Genomic DNA, 21,026 nt, shown 5'->3' on the forward strand with positions numbered 1-21,026 from the left:
CGCTCCTGGCTCGGGGAGGGGAGTGGCGGCTGGTGAGTTAGAGCAGGGGGGGCTGGGAGCCAGGACTCCTGGGTTCTCTCCCCGGCTCTGGGAGGGGAGTGGGGGCTGGTGGGTTAGAGCAGGGGGGGCTGGGAGCCCGGACTCCTGGGTTCTCTCCCTGGCACTGGGAGGGGAGTGGGGGCTGGTGGTTAGAGCAGGGGGGGCTGGGAGCCCGGACTCCTGGGTTCTCTCCCTGGCTCTGGGAGGGGAGTGGGGGCTGGTGGTTAGAGCAGCGGGGGGCTGGGAGCCCGGATGCCTGGGTTCAGATGCAGAGGGCTCAGTGCCAAGTCTCTGATTAGGGTCCTGGGTTCACATCCCACTGGTGACCCCCAGGGGGTGCTCCCTGCAACTCAGCCCCTCCGCAGAGGTGGGGCAGGGGGTTTCTTGGGGTGTCCCTGTGACGAAGTGGGACTGGTCGCACTGGGGGCTGGGTACAGAAACTAAGTTCCAGCAGCCAAATGCCTGACACTCTGTCTCCTAGCAACTGATGGCCGGGCCCCTCCCTGCAAAGGTGCCTCTAAAGGTGCTGGAGACAAAGGGGTCAGGTGACCTCCTGTCCCGGGAAAGAGGCAGAGCAGGGAGGAGGGGCCAGAGGGGGGCTGGGGAGATTGGAGTTGGCTGGAGAACAGAGGGGAGGCAGGGAGACTGGGCTCTGATCCCCGAGGGGGGCTGGGAGGCCCCCAAGATGGACCTAACCGGGGAGATCCTGTTGTCTGTGCCTGCAAGACCCTGTCCTGGACTGTGTTCCTGTTGTCTAAATAAACCTTCTGCTTTACTGGCTGGCTGAGAGTCCTGGTGAATCGCAGGGCGCCCGGGGGTGCAGGGCCGGACTCCCCCACACTCCGTGACAACTGGTGGCAGCGGTGGGATGACTGCACCCCATGGACGGTGCTTCCTGCAGTAAGTGACTGGGGGGCAGTAAAACGAAGGGGCGATTAACCCCTGCGGCAGTGTGGCCAGAGAGAAGGACTTTGCAGTAACAGGGTCCCCCGGGGGATCACAGCGAACGGTCCCCGGGGCGGAGGAGTCTGCAGCTCGACCCTGGCAGAGAGGTGGTGACCTCAAGGACTGGCACCCTAGGGGTCCCCCTGGAACCCGTGGGGAGCGGCGAGCACCCCGGCCTGCGAGCGGCCAGCAGGAAGATGTATTCCCAGAAGCGCAAGTGTGAGCTGGTGGAGCTGTGCAAGCAGAGGGGGCTGCACTGTGGGAAGCTCACCAAGGCCCAGCTGATTGCCCGGCTGGACGAGAGAGACCGCGTCAATGAACCGGTCCCTGTCTCTGCGGGAAGCAGCCGGGCAGATGCAGCGCAGGCACCAGTGTCTGCCCCCGCTGGGAGTGGTCAGCCGGCCGCTGAGGGCTCCTCGAGACCCCCCACCCCTAGGCCTAGGGGGAGGGGGAGGAGGAGCCCAGCTACGGGGGGCACCGTGACCCCCCCGGCCAGCAGGGGATCCGCCCGGCGACGCTCGGCCTCCGTGGAGCGCAGGCGGCTGGACTTGGAGAGAGAGATCAAACTGATGGAGATGGAGGAGCGGCAGAAGCAGCGTGAATTCGAGGAGAGGGAGAAGGAGCAACAACGTAAACAGGGAGGACCCCCACCAAAGGGAAACATCTGGCGTCAGGTCCAGCCGTCCCCCTCGAGGGGACCCACGAGACATGGGCTGCTATCAATGTGGCCAACAGGGCCACGTACGGGCCCAGTGCCCCAAGCTCCGGGACAAACTGAGCAGACCAACCCCACACCGGGTTAACTGGGTAGATACCCAGCCAGATGAGGGGCAGTGTTCGCAGGAAAGGGGGGCTGGCCGCGTACCCCCTGCGAAGGAGGGAGGGGGGCCCCGGGTCGGCCCCTCCGAGGGGCTGGATGCTCCCAGCCCTGAGTTTTGGGTTTACAGGGTGGGCACGGGACTACCCCTCCGGAGCGAGTGCCTTGTTCCCCTGGAGGTAGACGGGAAGGAGGCCACTGGGTACTGGGACACGGGCGCAGAGGTGACGCTGGCCCGGCCCGAGGTGGTGGGCCCAGATCGGATGGTGCCCAACACCTACCTGACCCTGAGGGGTGTGATCGGGACCCCATTCAAGGTGCCTGTGGCGAGGGTGCACCTAAAGTGGGGGGACAAGGAGGGCCCCAAGGACGTGGGGGTGCACCCAAATTTGCCCACGGAGGTGTTAATGGGGGGGGGATCTCGAGGACTGGCCCAGTAACACCCGGGGTGCCCTGTCCGTGAACCGTAGTCAGAGTCGACGCAGGGCTCTGCACCCTGACACCGGGGAAGGTACTCTGCCCGAGGCACCGGACCCTGACCCGGTGGGGAGGAAACGCCCAGGGACAGGGCTCAGAGAGGCTGTGGCCTCAGACCCAGCCGGTGAGAGAGAGCAGATCCCCGCCCCTGCCCCAGCGGCTGAGTACCAGGCCGCGGTGCGGGAAGACCCCTCCTTGCGGAGGATAGGGGACCTGGCCAGCCTCGGGGGGGGGGGACAGACCATGGGATGAGGTGGCCGGAAAAGGTTCCTGTGGGAGAAGGGGTTCCTGTACCGAGAATGGGCTCCCCCAGGGAAGATGGAGTCAGGGGGCATCAGGAGGCAGCTGGTGGTACCCCAGGAGTATCGCCACCAGCTGCTGTGCCGGGCCCATGACATTCCCCCCTCAGGGCACCCGGGAGCCTGGCGTACCCAGCAGAGGCTGCTGCAGAACTATTACTGGCCTGGGGTCTTTGCCCATGTCCGGCAGCACTGCCGCTCCTGTGACCCCTGCCAGAGGGGGAGGAAGGCCCGGGACAGGGGGGAGATGGCTGTAAGACCCGGGCCCCGCCCCGAGGAGCCTGTCCAGAGGGGGGCCAGGGTCAGAAGGGGGGCTCTGATCCGAGGGAGCCCGAATCCCAGCCCCCCAGACTGGAACGGGGGGGGAAGGCCCCAGCCCTGCGTGCACCCCAGGGGTACTGGGGGGGGGAAAGGGCGCGGGCGGCATAAGGCTTCCCCCCCCCCGCAGCCTGCCAGTGCCCTCGAGCCCCCCCGACCTACAGGGGGTCAGGAAACTGGAATGACCTGGGGTAACTCTGCCCCCAGATTGGGGGGGACCCTGGGGCAGCCGTGGGAATGTAGGTGGGTTCGAACTTCCCCAGGTCACTGGCTGGAGTGACCCCGCTCAGCTCGGTCTCGAAGGGGGGAGAGGTGTGAGGAAGTGGGACTGGTCGCACTGGGGGCTGGGGACAGATCCTAAGTATCTAGCAGCAAAAATGCCTGACACTCTGTCTCCTAGCAACTGATGGCCCGGCCCCTCCCTGCAAAGGTGCCTCTAAAGGTGCTGGAGACAAAGGGGTCAGGTGACCTCCTGGCCCGGGAAAGAAGCGGAGGAGAGAGGAGGGGCCGGAGGGGGCTGGGCAGACTGGAGCTGGCTGGGGAAACAGGGGAGCAGGGAGACCGAGCTCTGATCCCCGAGGGGGGCTGGGAGGCCCCCAAGATGGACCTAACCGGGGGGATCCGGTTATCTGTGCCTGCAAGACCCTGTCCTGGACTGTGTTCCTGTCGTCTAAATAAACCTTCTGCTTCACTGGCTGGCTGAGAGTCCTGGTGAATCGGCAGGGAGGCCGGGGGTGCAGGGCCTGGCTCCCCCACACTCCATGACAGTCCCCTCCAAAGCTTTTAAGGTGGAAATTTGGGGCGCAGGAACCTTGGTTCCCAGAACCCCATTGTGGGGGGAGGACTAACCCCCCCTCTCTGGGGCACCGAGCATATGGGGCTGGGGGTATTATGGGATGGCAAACTTTGCAGGGGGAATTGTGGGGTGTAGGCCCCCATTCTGGGGTTCAATCCCAACATGGGGGCTGGGCCTGGGGTCTCATGGGCTATCACTGGCGTCCATTACAGGCGATTCCCCCCATGTAGGGCAGGGCCCCTCTCTGCTGGGTGATATGGGACGGCCCCCCCCCCTTTTACAGTGAGACCCCCGAGACCCCAGACAACCCAGCTCAGCTCCTCCTCCATTGGGGGCTTCAGTCGGGGTTGGGGGCAGAATCCCTCTGCTTGCCCAGAGTTCCCCGAGATAGGGGGGCCTCCCTTACCCCCCCCACTATTCTACCCTGTGGGACCCTGCTTTGGCAATTCCACGTTAAGAAAACTCCCCCCCCCGCAAGGCTCCCACCGCCTGATCCCGTTCCTCCAGTACAGCGAAGTGCTGCTAGTGTGAATGCAGCTCACCCAGTGCAGCTTTTAATGCTGTTAGTCAGTCCAGCTTCCACCCCCCCACACTCACAGAGCTGAGCTGGCTGCAGGGTGCAGTGGAGGTGGGGCCTTTTGGGGGCAGTTTGTCAGCGTGGAGAGTCAGTGGGGTAGCCAGCCTAGAGCAAGGGGGTGAGGGAAGCCCTTTGCCGCAGGGAGCAGCCTGCTTTGTCTCTCCCTGCCGCAGGGAGCAGCCTGCTTTGTCTCTCCCTGCCGCAGGGAGCAGCCTGCTTCTTCTCTCCTTGATTTGGGTTCTTGTGTGGTATCATTCTGGATTCTCACTGCGCCTCTCAGCAGGAGTCTTGCTCTGGTTATCACACAGGGTGGGGGGTACGAACGGGACAGGCTCAGCCCCGTGGCCCCAGTTTGTCCTTTGGGGTGGTGCCCAGGCTCTCTTCACACCACCCTGGTGGGACGGCCCGGTGCGGAGGTGGCTGGTCCCGAGGGAGAGCCCACTCCTCAGCTCTTAGGCTAATGGGTTTTCTGCCCATCTCCAGGGCAGGTGGCTTCCCCCAGGTTGCAAGTGGGCAATGGGGCAGATGGACAAGGCGAGGAACCCAGGTGTCCGGTCCAGCTGACTGCCCAGCCGGGGGCTCAGAGTGGGGGAGGTCGGAGGGGCACGCTGGGGATTTTGGGGTGTGTGACTAGTGAGTGTGAGATCCGATCTCGCTGGAAGGGGCCAGGGCCAGGGCGAGTTAATGCCCCCAGCTGAGAGCACTGCACTCTCCAGAGGTGGGGGGCAGGACTCCCCTTGGGGGCGCACGTTGGAAGGGGCCAGGGCCAGGGCGAGTTAATGGCCCCCAGCCTGCCCTGCCCTGCCCCAGCGGGGAACCTTCAGGGCCCTTTGCCGGCTGTGCTGCCCTGGGGCTGAGCTGCTCCTGGATCAATCCCCTGGGCGAATGGCCAGGCCGGCTGGGAGCAGGAGAGTGAGGCCGATTGTTTCCTCAGGCCCAAAGGCGGCTGGAAATGTATCAAACCCTGGGCCACGATCCGGCTTCAGCTCCGAGCTGCTCTGGGTTCCGCGAGGGGGAAACCTTCAGCCACAAGGACTGAGACCCCCAGGCACTGGCTGGAGCCCCCTGAACACGGACACTGGGCTGGAGCCTCGGGAGTGTTTCTAAAAGGACTTGGGGTAACTACAAGCTCCGCTCTGCTGTGCCAGAGCCTCAGGAACCGAATTCACGTCTGTCTGTAGATTGAGCTTTGAACCTCTCGCTCCCTTTTCTCTGCTGATACATTGTAGCTGAGTTAATAGGAACTGGCTGTAGCGGGTATTTGGGGTCAGTTATCACTGGAGCTGGGGGGGCGGCTGATCCTCGGGGGCTGGAAGAACCTTCTCTTTCTATGGTGAGAAGATTTCAGGACCCAGCAGCATCTCTGCCGTGTGCGTCTGGCCGGAGGCCTGGGCTGGGCACGGGACGGAGCTGCGGGGTTTGGATTCGGAGGAACCAGGGAGGTAACAGAGGCTGTTTGGGGCTGGCTGGTAAATCTCAGTGTTGGAAGATCCACCAGCGTCTGGGGTTTGTCTGGCCTGGTCTGTGTGCAGCTCACCCTGACTGCGTGACCCCAGCTGGCTCGCAGAGGCCAGTGACCAGGGCTGGGAGCAGCTGGGGGCAGAGCGAGCGGGTGCGACAGGAGCCGGTTAATGGCTGACGGGGCCCAGCCGGGTGGGCTGAGCAGAAAGCTGGGGGCCAGTAACAGGTTTGGGGGCACAGCCCTTGCAGCAGGGGGGCTGATCCCCCCCCAGGGGATTGTGGGGCAGGGCCAGGAGGGGACAGCGCAGCAGGCAGCCGGCGTGGGGGGGTCCCGGGGGGCCCTTCCCTGGCAGTCAGTGCTGGGATCAGTGGGGTGCTGGGGTGCTGCACTGCAGGGAGCAGGATACCTGGGTTCTGGCCACTCCTCCCCTGCAGCCCGGCCTCGCCCATCCCCCGGGGATGCCTGCTTCTTGGCATGGGCCCTGGGCCCCCCCGAAATGACCCCCGCTGGCACGGGAAGGCAGGAGACGGGTTTATTGAGCAGCCCGACGCTGACCCGGGAGACCCCTGGAGCAGGAGCCTGGTGTCCTGGGTGCAGCAGTAGGAGGTGCTAGTGGGTGGGGGCCTGTGGCTCATGGGGGGGCAGGAGGGTGCACTGGGGGGGGCTGGGAATTTTCTGCCCTCCCCCATGTGTCTGGGGAATGGGGGACCCCCCAAATCCAGCCCTGGCCTGCAGTGGGGTTGGCTGTTGAGTGCAGGGTGGGAGGCCAGGGGGGCGGGGTTAAGAAGGAACCCAGGTGTCCGGGCAGTGCCGGGGCAGTGGGGTGCTCATGGGGCGCTCTCCCCCCAGGCCAGGGCGTGGATCCGGTCGGCGGCTGCCTCCATGCGGTGCCGGTACTCCAGGTGTCGGTGATTCCCCGCGGGGACCCCGGCCAGCCCGTGGGCCAGCCCCCAGCAGCACCCCGCAATGACGCCCGTCGAGTCGCTGTCTCCTGCGGGGAGATGGGCACAGGTGAGACGTGGCCCCTCTGGGGCGGGGGTGGGGCACCCGGGGATCCTGCCATGGGGTGTTTGCCCCACACAAGCCCTGAGTGGGTCATTGTGGGTCAGACGGGGCCAATTAACCTGCCCCACTGCAGCTGGGGAGGTTGGGGGGCTGGGCAGGGCTTGTGGCAGCTGGAGCCAAGCTGGGGGGGGGGTCTTGGGGCCGCAGCCCCTGGAGGGGACAGGGAGGTTGGCCGGGGGGGGGGAATGAGATGGGGGGGGTGCCCTGGGCCCTGCCCTGGCTGGGAGAGTCTGGTCAGGTGCCAAGGGGAGCGGAGGAGTCTCTGGGGCCACGAGCTGTGTGTACTGGCACCGGGATGCGGCTGGCTCTGGGGTGAGACGCCGGGGGCTGTGTATACTGCAGCTGGGATGCGGCTGGCTCTGGGGTGAGACGCCGGGGGCTGTGTATACTGCGGCTGGGATGCGGCTGGCTCTGGGGTGAGACGCCGGGGGCTGTGTATACTGCAGCTGGGATGCGGCTGGCTCTGGGGTGAGATGCCGGGGGCTGTGTATACTGCAGCTGGGATGCGGCTGGCTCTGGGGTGAGACGCCGGGGGCTGTGTATACTGCAGCTGGGATGCAGCTGGCTCTGGGGTGAGACGCCGGGGGCTGTGTATACTGCAGCTGGGATGCGGCTGGCTCTGGGGTGAGACGCCGGGGGCTGTGTATACTGCAGCTGGGATGCAGCTGGCTCTGGGGTGAGACGCCGGGGGCTGTGTATACTGCAGCTGGGATGCAGCTGGCTCTGGGGTGAGACGCCGGGGGCTGTGTATACTGCAGCTGGGATGCGGCTGGCTCTGGGGTGAGACGCCGGGGGCTGTGTATACTGCGGCTGGGATGCGGCTGGCTCTGGGGTGAGACGCCGGGGGCTGTGTATACTGCAGCTGGGATGCGGCTGGCTCTGGGGGGAGATGCCGGGGGCTGTGTATACTGCAGCTGGGATGCGGCTGGCTCTGGGGTGAGACGCCGGGGGCTGTGTATACTGCAGCTGGGATGCAGCTGGCTCTGGGGTGAGACGCCGGGGGCTGTGTATACTGCAGCCGGGATGCAGCTGGCTCTGGGGCGGGGCGCCGGGGGCTGTGTATCCTGGCATGAGGGCTGGGATGCAGCTGGCTCTGGGACGGGGCGCCGGGGGCTGTGTATCCTGGCGTGAGGGCCGGGATGCAGCTGGCTCTGGGGCGGGGCGCCGGGGGCTGTGTATCCTGGCGTGAGGGCTGGGATGCGGCTGGCTCTGGGGCGGGGCACTGGGGGCTGTGTATCCTGGCATGAGGGCTGGGATGCGGCTGGCTCTGGGGCGGGGCACTGGGGGCTGTGTATCCTGGCATGAGGGCTGGGATGCGGCTGGCTCTGGGGCGGGGCACTGGGGGCTGTGTATCCTGGCGTGAGGGCTGGGATGCGGCTGGCTCTGGGGCGGGGCGCCGGGAGCTGTGTATCCTGGCGTGAGGGCTGGGATGCGGCTGGCTCTGGGGCAGGGAGCCGGGGGCTGTGTATCCTGGCGTGAGGGCTGGGATGCAGCTGGCTCTGGGGCAGGGAGCCGGGGGCTGTGTATCCTGGCATGAGGGCTGGGATGCGGCTGGCTCTGGGGCGGGGCACTGGGGCCTGTGTATCCTGGCATGAGGGCTGGGATGCGGCTGGCTCTGGGGCGGGGCACTGGGGGCTGTGTATCCTGGCGTGAGGGCTGGGATGCGGCTGGCTCTGGGGCGGGGCACTGGGGGCTGTGTATCCTGGCGTGAGGGCTGGGATGCGGCTGGCTCTGGGACGGGGCGCTGGGGCCTGTGTATCCTGGCGTGAGGGCTGGGATGCGGCTGGCTCTGGGGCGGCCGGACTCACCCCCATGGAACATGGCCCGGCTGCAGAGCTCGTCCCAGCGGTCGCCAGCGCCCAGCAGCGCGTCGTAGGCGATCATGGGGGCGTCGTGCCCGCTGCGCCCCGCCCAGCCCTCCAGGCTGAAGGTCTGGTAGATCCCGTCCCGCTCCGCCGGGCCGTAGGGGGAGGGGAACCGTGGGGGGCCGTGCCCTTCCGCCAGGCCCCGCTCAGCCAGGTACCTGCGGGGGCAGGGATGAGACCAGGCCGCTGACCCCCCCGGCATCACCCGCCTTTCCCATCCCCCGCCCTGCGTCTGGCACCCCTGATCTGCCCCCCGGGGGGTCTGCGCCCCCTTTCCCATCCCCCGCCCTGCCCCGGCACCCCTGATCTGCCCCCGGGGGTCTGCGCCCCCTTTCCCATCCCCCGCCCTGCGCCTGGCACCCCTGATCTGCCCCCCGGGGGGTCTGCGCCCCCTTTCCCATCCCCCGCCCTGCCCCTGGCACCCCTGATCTGCTCCCCGGGGGTCTGCGCCCCCTTTCCCATCCCCCGCCCTGCGCCTGGCACCCCTGATCTGCCCCCCGGGGGTCTGCGCCCCCTTTCCCATCCCCCGCCCTGCGCCTGGCACCCCTGATCTGCACCCCTGGGGTCTGCGCCCCCTTTCCCATCCCCCGCCCTGCACCTGGCACCCCTGATCTGCCCCCCGGGGGGCCTGCGCCCCCTTTCCCATCCCCCGCCCTGCCCCGGCATCCCTGCCCTGCCCCCCGGGGAGTCTGAGCCCCCCTCCTTTCCCACATACCACCCTGTGCCTGGCACCCCCAGCCTCGCCTGGGGCTCTGTCCTCCCTTCTGCCCCCCACACTCACCAGGCCCATTTCTGGGGGAAGTAGCCCCAGGCGTCCAGGTTGGGCTGGGTGTCGACACCCGCGTCCTGCACATAGGTTTGGGCCAGGGGCAGCGTCTGCAGCAGGCCGGCCCCCCACTGCGCCAGGGGGAGCCCCCGCACCGCGTAGGCCGTGAACAGGGCCGAGGCCAGGGCCCCCAGGTACCCTGCAGCGGGGCAAGGGTCCGTCAGGGGCCCCGCACGGAGACCCCCTTCCCCCCCCAGGCCTGGGGCAGAGCCACTGCTCAGACTGGGGCCCCCCCGGGTACCCTGCAGCAGGCCCAGCATGGGGGGCTGGGACCTCCCATAAAGCCCTGTGATAGTGAGCGTGAGATCCGATCTCGCTGGAAGGGGCCAGGGCCAGGGCGAGTTAATGCCCCCAGCTGAGAGCACTGCACTCTCCAGAGGTGGGGGGCAGGACTCCCCTTGGGGGGCGCACGTTGGAAGGGGCCAGGGCCAGGGCGAGTTAATGCCCCCAGCTGAGAGCACGGCACTCTCCAGAGGTGGGGGGCAGGACTCCCCTTGGGGGCGCACGCTGGAAGGGGCCAGGGCCAGGGCGAGTTAATGCCCCCAGCTGAGAGCACTGCACTCTCCAGAGGTGGGGGGCAGGACTCCCCTTGGGGGCGCACGTTGGAAGGGGCCAGGGCCAGGGCGAGTTAATGCCCCCAGCCTGCCCTGCCCTGCCCCGGGGGGAACCTTCAGGGCTGGCTAGGAAGGTCTGTGAATGGGCCGAGCTGGGCCATGCAGCCGCGCTGGCAGCGGGAGCAGGGCAGGGGGTGGCTCAGGGCTTGGGATGGCAGCAAACAAGGCCTGTCTAGCGCTAGAGCTGGGAGTCAAGGAGCAAAGCAGGAGGCTGAACATTTCGCAGGACACTGGAGCGCAGGAGTGTGACTGGCCGGGTGGCCCTTTGCCGGCTGTGCTGCCCTGGGGCTGAGCTGCTCCTGGATCAATCCCCTGGGCGAATGGCCAGGCCGGCTGGGAGCAGGAGAGTGAGGCCGATTGTTTCCTCAGGCCCAAAGGCGGCTGGAAATGTATCAAACCCTGGGCCACGATCCTGCTTCAGCTCCGAGCTGCTCTGGGTTCCGCGAGGGGGAAACCTTCAGCCACAAGGACTGAGACCCCCAGGCACTGGCTGGAGCCCCCTGAACACGGACACGGGGCTGGAGCCTCGGGAGTGTTTCTAAAAGGACTTGGGGTAACTACAAGCTCCGCTCTGCTGTGCCAGAGCCTCAGGAACCGAATTCACGTCTGTCTGTAGATTGAGCTTTGAGCCAACTCGCTCCCTTTTCTCTGCTGATACATTGTAGCTGAGTTAATAGGAACTGGCTGTGGCGGGTATTTGGGGTCAGTTATCACTGGAGCTGGGGGGGCGGCTGATCCTCGGGGGCTGGAAGAACCTTCTCTTTCTATGGTGAGAAGATTTCAGGACCCAGCAGCATCTCTGCCGTGTGCGTCTGGCCGGAGGCCTGGGCCGGGCACGGGGCGGAGCTGCGGGGTTTGGATTCGGAGGAACCAGGGAGGTAACAGAGGCTGTTTGGGGCTGGCTGGTAAATCTCAGTGTTGGAAGATCCACCAGCGTCTGGGGTTTGTCTGGCCTGGTCTGTTTGCAGCTCACCCTGACTGCGTGACCCCAGCTGGCTCCCCCGGGCAGCACTGTCACAGCCCCCAATGGGAGATCGGGGGGCTGGACCCCCACACGGCCCCCCAGTCCCCTGCAAGGGGGGGGGGATGCCGGGGTGGGAGTGTGGGACCGTTTTCCCCTCCAGCCCCCTGGTGCCCCCTACCTGTGGGGTGATGGTGCGTCATGCGCCCGCTCTCCACGCTGAGCCGGATCAGGGTTGGCAGATCCGTGGGGCGCGGGTACCTGCGGGGGGGGGGGGTGTACAGGGGCAGTGCAGGGTCATGCCCCCCAGCCAGGTGCCCCCCAACACCAGAAACCCCCAGTACCCCCCTGGGATGCACCCGCCAGCCCCCCGTGACCCAGAGCTCCCGTCCTCCTGATGCCCCCACCTCTGCCACCCTTCCCCAGGGTGCCCCATAGCCCCTGGGGTCCCACCCCCCCACCTCTGCCCCCCTTCCCCGAGGTGCCCCATAGCCCCTGGGGTCCAACCCCCACCTCTGCCCCCCTTTCCCAGGGTGCCCCATAGCCCCTGGGGTCCCACCCCCCCATCCACCCCCCTTCCCCGGGGTGCCCCATAGCCCCTGGGGAGCCCCATAGTCCCTGCCCCGCACCTGAGCCCGATGGCCATGGAGCGCATGGCGGCCCCGCAGCCGGTGGCACTGGGGTTGAAGGGGATCCGGTACCCAGCCGGCTCGCCCGGGCGCAGCTGGGACGTCCCTGGGGGGGGACAGGGTGGGGGTCACACGGGCGCCCTGCAGGGTCCCCAAAATAGCACCCCCTTCCCGGCCCGGCCCCCCCACACCTGGCCCAGGTATGCACAGCCCACAACCCCCCACGTGTCCTGGGGACCCCCCATACTCCTCCCCACGTCACAGGTGTGGGGGCTGCGGGGGGCGTGTGGGGCAGCCAGGCAGGGCAGTGGAGGGGGCCCCAGAAGCCAACTGGGGGTTGGTGGGCATGAAATTCTTTTCTATTAAGGACTTGTTTGGTCTTTCCTTGGGTGGATTCTCAGGGAAAGGGGAGGGGGAGGTATCCCTCTGTAGTTAGATCCCGGTATCTCTCCTAGGAAAAGGGAGGGGGGAGGAAGCAGGGGGAATGGTTTGTTTCTCCTGGGTGTAAGAACTCCATGGATTTGGGGCTCTTGGAATCCCCTAGGATTTTGGGGAAGGACTGTGTCTCAATCCACATTTCCTGATTGAGTGGTGGCAGAATACATGCGGGTCCCCATCTTTGAACCCACAAGCTCAAAGTGGGGGTGAGACCCTAGGACATGGTGGCAGCGGAGTTTCGAACCCATTGTTACAAGGAGTTTTTTTCAGCTGGGCTACGCTGAAGGAAGCTATTCTCTTCTTCTAGAGCAGGAAAGCAACCTGAGAGAAGAGGGAGTTTACAAGTATTCCTTTTCTAACTGGTATTGTTAGAAGCAGTTTCAGCAGTTTGGCTGGAGGGAATTAAGTTTTCCAGCAGGCTTTGTTGGAAGCAGTTTTTCTTTCTTGTTGCTTGGACAGGCAGCTTGAGGAAAAGGCAGTTTTCAAGCAGTTTTCAGGGTTAGAAGCAGTTTCAGCAGTTTGGCTGGAGGGAATTAGTTTTTCTAACCAGGCTTTGTTATAGGAGACCCCATACTGAGAGGGTACTTAGCAATTTGCAAGACAGTGGCAAAACAGGTTTTTCCACCTTCTTGGAAGCCAGGAGGGGGAGATTTTTTTTTTGGAAACAGATTGTCAGCTCGGTTTAGCTGAGGAAGATAAGGTTTTCTAACAGACTTTGTTAGGAAAAAACTTTTTTTTTTCCTTCTTCTTTTCTTTTTTTCCCCCTTTTTTCTTGTAAGGTTTTTCTAACAAGGCTTTTGTTAGAAAGGACCCCTACTGGGAGAGCATTAGAAATTGCTAAAGGCAAGTTACCAAACCAGATTTTCTAGTTCTTGTAAGCCAGCAAACAAGCAAACACCATTTGCAAATCAAAAGCTTTTGTTTCTTTCTATTCAATCGCGAGTAGACAGGGTAGGAATTGGGAAGCAAGCAACCCAATTCCCTGACTGCAGAGGGGTGTGACCAGCACCAAAAAGCAACACCAGCAAGCCACACATAAAATTCACTGACTGCAGAGGGGTGTGGCCAACACCAGAAGGCACTGTTCCCCATCCCAAGAAATTTCCCACCTACATGGCAAGTGAGAAAACTGAGGCCTTCTTGAAAAAATTTAAAAGGACCTGCCATGGGTACAGCATCCCTGAAGACCAGTACAAGGACTGGTCAGGAAAGTGGACTTTTGCTGTCTATAACAATTATTCCATCCCCATGCTACTGGGGAAAGACTTGGCCAACCATGTGGAGCTGGCCAAGAGGGGGGGAGTGGTCACCCGCAGCCAGGCCAAACAAGCAGGCACTCCCATCCCTGTTCCTGAGCCATCCACCAAGACCCGGTCTGTGTTACCAGACACCCAGACAGAGGTGGTGGAACCGGATCTCATGCCAACAACTACAGCAGCCATAGTACATCCAGTCCCAGGACCGGAACTGGAAGAGCAACCAGCGGCAGAACCAGCGCCAGCACTGACGCCAGCACTTGCAACTCCACCGCCAGGGGGCGCCAACGGGCCTAAACTGGCAGAAGCAGCACACAACTCTACCCAAGAGGCTCAGCCAGAGCCTGAAATATCACCTTGTGCACCAGCGGAGAGCGGTCCACAGTCAATGGAAACAACCTCATCACCTACATCGCTCCCAAAGGAACTGGTGTCTCCCGCCTCAAGGGAACAGTTCCAGACAGAGCAGGAAGCCGATGACAGCCTTAAGAAAGCTTGGGCGGCAGCACGGAGCAACCCACCGCCTCTCAGCTCTTCTAATCGATCCCAGTTTGTTGTAAAACAAGGACTTTTATATAAGGACATTCTTTCTGGTGGACACCAGAAAGGCCAGAATCCTCAAAAACAGTTGGTAGTTCCAACTAAGTACCGGTACAAGCTCTTAAGCTTGGACCATGACATCCCAGTGGTCATTCTGGGGTAAACAGAACCAAGAACAGGTTGGGGAAGTCCTTCCACTGGGAGGATGGGCAAGGACGTTGCCAAGTATGTCCGGTCAAATGCATACAAAGTGTTCTTCAGTGTCAAATATCTTGTTGTTTACATACTTAGTAGTATATGTAATAGTGCATGTGTTTTGTATATCTGTTTATTGTACAGTTCTAGAAGGAAATCATCGCCAGTGTGGTTCCGCCACTGTCTGCGATTTGGGGGGCGTGTCATAAACAGATAGTTAAGGGTTAAAGTATCTTTTACCTGTAAAGGGTTAACCTGCAGTACCTGGTGACCACCTGACCAGAGGACCAATCAGAGACGAGATTTTTTCAAATCTCTGTGGAGGGAAGCCTTTGTCTGTGTTCTTTGTTTGTTAGAGTTCTCTTTTTGGATCTAAAAGAGACCAGTCATGTCTCCAAGTTCTCCTGGAGTAGTTTCTACTATGTAATAGTGAGTATTAATTAGAAAGGCAGGTTAGTCTTATAATTTGATTTCTATATTTGCAATTGTGTGTTTGCTAAAGGAAATTCTTTATTCCTGTTTGCTGTTACTTTGCTTTCACTGAGAAAGAAAGGGGGAGGGGGATTCTCTCCAGAGATTGATAAGGTTATCCCCTATGAGTGTCCAGCTTGGGCTCATAGAAATTCTGTATTTTCTTTTTGTTCTCTTAATAAATTCTTTTCTTTTCTTTGGACTTGGTTAATTCCTTCTCTTGTGGAAATTCAGGGGAAGGGGAGGGGGGAGGAGACAGTCCTCCTGGGTTTGATTCAAGCAGTTTGAATCAGGTATCTCTTTCCAGGACTAGGGAAGGGGAGGGGGGAAGTGAGTCCCTCTTTGTGTTGAGTCAAGAATTTGACTCGGTGTATATCTCTCCAGAGTGGCTAGGAGAGAGAGAGGGGGGAAGTGGGCTGCTTCCCTGTGTGTAGAGATTCAAGGGGTTTGAATCTGGGTTCCCCAGGGGAAGCTTGGGGGACAGGCAGTGTGTCAGACACTTTAACCTGACTGGTGGCAGCGAAGGAGACCTACCCTAGGATTTTAGGGTGGGGGAATACATGCTGGTCCTCACTTTGAAACCCCCCAGTTTCAAGTGAGGGTGTAGACCATGACAGGGGGGTCCAATGCCCATGGGGTGCCGGGCATGGGGGGGTCCCAGTGCCCAGGGGGTGCCAGGCATGGGGGGGTCCCAGTGGCCAGGGGGTGCCGGGCATGGGGGGGTCCCAGTGGCCAGGGGGTGCCGGGCATGGGGGGGCCCAGTTGCCAGGGGGTGCCGGGCATGGGGGGGTCCCCAGTGGCCAGGGGGTGCCAGGCATGGGGGGGTCCCAGTGCCCAGGGGGTGCCGGGCATGGGGGGGTGCACTCCTACCGTACCCAGGATGCTGGTGGGGCCGGGTTTCCTGCCCTCCATGTCACCCATCGCTGCCACGTAGCCTCGTGCCAGCTCCTGCAGCAACGGCTCCCCCTCCAGTCCTGGGGGGCAGAGAGAGGGGTCAGTCTGGGGCCCCCCAGCCACCACAGGGACCCCCAGCCAGTCCCCGTCCTCCCCCGACACTCCAACTGCCTCAGCTGGCTCCCATGGGCAGCATCGTCACGGCCCCTTTTCTCTCCCCCGCCAGGGTCTGTGCCCCCTATTCCCACCCCCTAGAGCTCAGCCCCCTTTTCCCACCCCAGATCTGTGCCCCCCGGATCTGTGCCCCCCATTCCCTCCCCGAGATCTGTGTCACCCGGATCTGTGCCCCCCCATTCCCACCCCAGATCTGTCCCCCCCTAGATCTGTGCCCCCCATTCCCACCCCCTAGATCTCAGCCCCCTTTTCCCACCCCAGATCTGTGGCCCCCCATTACAACGCCCTAGATCTGTGCCCCCTTTTCCTCTCCAGATCTGTGCCCCCCGGATCTGTGCCCCCCATTTCTCCCCCCCGATCTGTGCCCCCCATTCCCTCCCCCAGATCTGTGCCCCCTTTTCCTCTCCAGATCTGTGTCCCCCGGATCTGTGCCCCCCCATTCCCACCCCAGATCTGTCCCCCACTAGATCTGTGCCCCCCATTCCCACCCCCTAGATCTCAGCCCCCTTTTCCCACCCCAGATCTGTGCCCCCCCATTCCCACCCCCTAGATCTGTGCCCCCTTTTCCTCTCCAGATCTGTGCCCCCCGGATCTGTGCCCCCCATTTCTCCCCCCCGATCTGTGCCCCCCTCACCGGTGGCCAGGGCCTCGGCCGTTGCCAGGTGCAGGACGGTGTCGTCGCTGGCGGGCCAGTCGGGGGGCACGGCCTGGATGCCCCCCAGCCCCCCCAGCTGGGCCAGCTCGGCGTGGATCTGGGGGCCCGAGGGGCAGTACTCCCAGCGCTGGTTCCGGTAGCCCAGCGCGTCGCCCGCCCCGCTCAGCACCATGGCCGCCCGGTACGCCGCCCGGGGGGGGGCCCTGGGGGAGATGGGGGTCAGGGCTCCGGCCCCCCGAGTACCAACCCCCCCCGCTGCTCCCCCCCATCTCAGCACCATGGCCGCCCGGTACGCCGCCCGGGGGGGGGGCCCTGGGGGAGATGGGGGTCAGGGCTCCGGCCCCCCGAGTACCAACCCCCCCCGCTGCTCCCCCCCATCTCAGCACCATGGCCGCCCGGTACGCCGCCCGTGGGGGGGCCCTGGGGGAGATGGGGGGGTCAGGGGTCTGGACCCCCGAGTACCAACCCCCCTGCCGCTCCCCCCCCGCATCTCAGCACCATGGCCGCCCGGTACGCCGCCCGGGGGGGGCCCTGGGGGAGATGGGGGGGTCAGGGCTCCAGCCCCCCGAGTACCAACCCCCCCTCTGCTCCCCCCACATCTCAGCACCATGGCCGCCCGGTACGCCACCCGGGGGGGGCCCTGGGGGGAGATGGGGGTCAGGGGTCCGGCCCCCCGAGTACCAACCCCCCCTCTGCTCCCCCCACATCTCAGCACCATGGCCGCCCGGGGGGGGGCCTGGGGGGAGATGGGGGTCAGGGCTCCGCCCCCCCCAAGTACCAGCCCCCCCGCTGCTCCCCCCCCATCTCAGCACCATGGCCGCCCGGTACGCCGCCCGGGGGGGGCCCTGGAGGGAGATGGGGGGGTCAGGGGTCCGGCCTCCCAAGTATCAGCCCCCCTACTCCTGCCCCCCCTCTTCCCGCCCCCCTCCAGCTCCATGGCCGGGGCTGGGGAGAGCCTGGGGTGGGGGAGGGGGGCACTTACGTCCCCTCCATGGAGCCTGCAGCTGCCTGGGGGGGTCGGGCCCAGCTGTGTCTGTCTGTCCCTGCCGGGCCCTGCCCGTCCCCCCGTCTGTCCCTGTGTCCGGCCCCTGCGTCCGGCCGGCCCTGTGTTTCCCCCGCCCCCGCGCTGGCTCAGCGATTCCCGGCTCTAAACCCGGCCTTGGCCCGGGGCCAATTCCAGCCCCGCGCCCTTAAAGGGGCCAGAGAAACTGGAGCCCTGGACCGGGGGGGGGGGAGCTAGCTGGGGGCAGAGGGCTGGGTAGATGGGGGTGTGGGGCTGGCTACATGGAGCTTTGGGGGGGTGGGGGCCTGGGTGGAGATGTTGGGGTGTGGGGCTGGCTGGCTGGGGCCGGGGGGGGGCTGGGTAGACAAGGGTGTGGGGCTGGCTACATGGAGCTATGTGGGGGCTGGGGGCCTGGGTGGCCAGATGGGGATGTTGGGGCGGGGGGCTGGGGGCAAGGGGACTAGGTAGATGGGGGTGTGGGGGGCTGGCTGGCTGGGGGCAGGGGGGCTGGGTAGATGAGGGGGTGTGGGGCTGGCTGGGGGAAGGGGGGTTGGGTAGATGGGGGTGTGGGGGGCTGGCTGGCTGGGGGCAGGGGGGCTGGGTAGATGGGGGTGCGGGTGTGATGGAGCAGGGACTGTCTGGGTGGGGGATGGGGGAGCCGGGGGTGACTTTAGGTGAGGGACAGGACCTGAGCCTGTAACCTGAGCCAGGCAGGGGGGAGGGGTGTCAGCACCTTTGCCCAGGAAGCTGGACAAAGGAAGGGGCCGGCTGGAGGGAGTTAGTTCAGTGTCGGTTTGGGGCTGGGTGGTGGAATTCAGGGAATCCCAAGCTGGGGTCTAAGCTCCCTGAACCCCCAGAAGGACTCGATTGAGGGGTCCTGGTTGTGCCCACAAGCTCTGCTGTATCCTGCGTTCCTGTTGTCCAATAAACCTTCTGTTTTACTGGCTGGCTGAGAGTCACTGTGAGCCCAGGCAGAGGGGTGCAGGGCCGGACTCCCCCACACTCTCCGTGACAACTGGTGGTAGCGGTGGGATCGACTGCACCCCGGGGACGGCGCTTCCTGCAGTAAGTGACTGGGGACCAGTAAAGCGAAGGGGGACTGATGGGGACGAGGTGGGCTGAAGAGACAGAGAGAGACGGTTTCAGGGGGCGATTAACCCCTGGGAGTGTGACGAAGTGGGATTGTTGGTACTGGGGGCTGGGAATGCTGGGTGCAGATCTTAAGTATCTAGCAAAGCAAAAGGCCAGTGCAACGGAATGCCTGACACTCTGTCTCCTAGCAACTGATGGCCCGGGCCCCTCCCCTGCAAAGGTGCAACTAAAGGTGTTGGAGACAAAGGGGTCAGGTGACCCCCTGGCCCGGGAAAGAGGCTGAGCAGAGAGGAGGGGCTGGAGGGGGCTGGGCAGACTGGAGCTGGCTGGAGAAGGGAGGGAAGCAGAGACAGGGCTCTGATCCCCAATGGGGGCTGTGGGGCTCCGGGGGCCCCAAGATGGACCTGACAGGGGGGATCCTGTTATCTGTGCCTGCAAGACCTGTCCTGGACTGTGTTCCTGTCGTCTAAATAAACCTTCTGCTTTCCTGGCTGGCTGAGAGTTGCTGTGAATCGCAGGAAGCTGGGGGTGCAGGGCCCTGACTCCCCCATACTCCGTGACAACTGGTGGCAGGGGTGGGATCTACTGCACCCCGTGGACGGCGCTTCCTGCAGTAAGTGACTGGGGAGCAGTAAAACGAAGGAGCAATTAACCTCTGGGAGTGTGTGACCAGAGAGAAGGACTTTGCAGTAACAGGGTCCCCCGGGGGATCACAGGAGCAGTCCCAGGGGCGGAGGAGTCTGCAGCTCGACCCTGGCAGGGAGGTGGTGACCTCAAGGACTGGCACGGTGGGGAGTCAGCGTAAAACCCGTGAGGGCACATACCTGCAACTGGTCAACCGGGCGCAGGGGTACGCTCGCAAGTGGACGGCTGGGGCCCAAACTAGAGAGGACCTGCTTGACATATTCATACTGGAGCACCTGTATGAGCAGTGCCCATCCGACCTGCGGCTGTGGTTGATGGACCAGAAGCCGGAGAACCCGCAGCATGCCGGCCGGCTGGCCGACCAATACATGGACAGTCGGGCAGGGGATGGCAGGGAGGAGTCTCGAAGGAGCAGGCCTGCCTCAATGCAGAGAGAGAGTCACCATGGGACCTCCCAGCGGGGCCCTATGGAGAACCCCCACAAAAGGGGAACGTCCAGCGTCAGGTCCACCCGACCCACTCGAGGGGACCCACGAGACATGGGCTGCTTTCACTGTGGCCAACGAGGCCACATACGGGCCCAGTGCCCCAAGCTCAGGGACAGACCGAGCAGACCCAACCCGCAGAGGGTTAACTGGGTAGAGACCCAGTCGGATGAGGGGCAGCGTTCCCAGGCAAGGGGGGCTGGCCGCATACCACCTGTGAAGGAGGGAGGAGGGCCCCAGGTCTGCTCCTCTGGGGGGCTGGGTGCTCCAGACTCCGGGTTTTTGGTTTACAGGGTGGGCACGGGGCTGCCCCTCCGGAGCGAGTGCCTTGTTCCCCTGGAGGTAGACGGGAGGGAGGTCACTGGGTACTGGGACACGGGCGCAGAGGTGACGCTGGCCCGGCCCGGGGTGGTGGCCCCAGATCAGATGGTGCCCGACACCTACCTGACCCTGAGGGGCGTGAGCAGGACCCCATTCAAGGTGCCCGTGGCGAGGGTGCACCTGAAGTGGGGGGTCAAGGAGGGCCCCAAGGACGTGGGAGTGCACCCCCATTTGCCCACAGAGGTGTTAATGGGGGAGGACCTCGAGGCCTGGCCAGGCAATGCCTGGGGTGCCCTGGTCGTGACCCGTAGTCAGAGTCGGCGCAGAGCTCTGCACCATGACAACGGGGAAGGTACTCTGCCCGAGGCGCCGGACCCTGACCCGGTAGGGAGGGTGTGACGAAGTGGGACTGTTCGTACTGGGGGCTGGGTACAGATCCTAAGTATCTAGCAGCAAAAGTCCATGCAGCAAATGCCTGACACTCTGTCTCCTAGCAACTGATGGCCCGGCCCCTCCCTGCAAAGGTGCTGGCTAAAGGTGTTGGAGACAAAGGGGTCAGGTGACCTCCTGGCCCGGGAAAGAAGCGGAGGAGAGAGGAGGGGCCGGAGGGGGTTGGGCAGACTGGAGTTGGCTGGGGAAAAGAGGGGAAGCAGAGAGAGAGGGCTCTGATCCCCGATGGGGGCTGTGGGGCTCCTGGGGCCCCAAGATGGACCTAACACGGGGGGATCCTGTTATCTGTGCCTGCAAGACCTGTGTTGGACTGTGCTCCTGTCGTCTAAATAAACCTTCTGCTTTCCTGGCTGGCTGAGAGTCCTGGTGAATCGGCAGGGAGCCCGGGGGTGCAGGGCCTGACTCCCCTACACTCCGTGACAGGGAGCATGACCAGAGAGAAGGACTTTGCAGTAACAGGGTCCCCGGGGGGTTGCAGGAGAAGTCCCAGGGGCGGAGGAGTCTGCAGCTCGACCCTGGCAGAGAGGTGGTGACCTGAAGCAGGGCTGGTGCACGAGGGGTCCCCCTGGAACCAGTGGGAAGCTGAGAGCACAGGCCGGCGAGGGGCCAGCAGGAAGATGTTTGCTAAGCACCGTAAGAGGCTGTGCAAGCAGAGGGGGCTGCGCATTGGGAGGTCCACCAAAGACCAGCTCATTGCCCAGCTGGAGGAGAAGGATC

The 21,026-nt window shown here is 64.0% G+C and overlaps 1 protein-coding gene across 1 annotated transcript; it reads right to left on the reverse strand.

The window, feature by feature from the left end:
- Positions 1 to 5,459: 5,459 nt before the first annotated feature.
- LOC123368500 (protein ADP-ribosylarginine hydrolase-like) lies at positions 5,460 to 17,445 on the reverse strand. The gene is made up of 8 exons (XM_045013342.1): positions 17,296 to 17,445; positions 16,293 to 16,516; positions 15,466 to 15,564; positions 11,691 to 11,796; positions 11,243 to 11,322; positions 9,442 to 9,625; positions 8,604 to 8,818; positions 5,460 to 6,721 (listed from the first exon to the last, which is right to left on the reverse strand). Exons 1-8 carry the CDS (start codon positions 17,304 to 17,306, stop codon positions 6,558 to 6,560), a joined length of 1,083 nt encoding a protein of 360 aa, XP_044869277.1. The 5' UTR covers positions 17,307 to 17,445; the 3' UTR covers positions 5,460 to 6,557.
- Between the last annotated feature and the right edge of the window lie 3,581 nt (positions 17,446 to 21,026).

Source organism: Mauremys mutica, chromosome 4 (genome assembly GCF_020497125.1).
Source record: "Mauremys mutica isolate MM-2020 ecotype Southern chromosome 4, ASM2049712v1, whole genome shotgun sequence".
In the NCBI taxonomy this organism is placed as follows: domain Eukaryota; kingdom Metazoa; phylum Chordata; order Testudines; family Geoemydidae; genus Mauremys; species Mauremys mutica.

Coding starts and splice junctions, on each gene's coding strand:
- LOC123368500 (XM_045013342.1), bottom strand. Junction 11,323..11,690: donor TCCATGGCCATCGGGCTCAG/GTGCGGGGCAGG, acceptor CCCCCCCCGCAG/GTACCCGCGCCCCACGGATC. Junction 9,626..11,242: donor GACGCACCATCACCCCACAG/GTAGGGGGCACC, acceptor GCCCCGCTGCAG/GGTACCTGGGGGCCCTGGCC.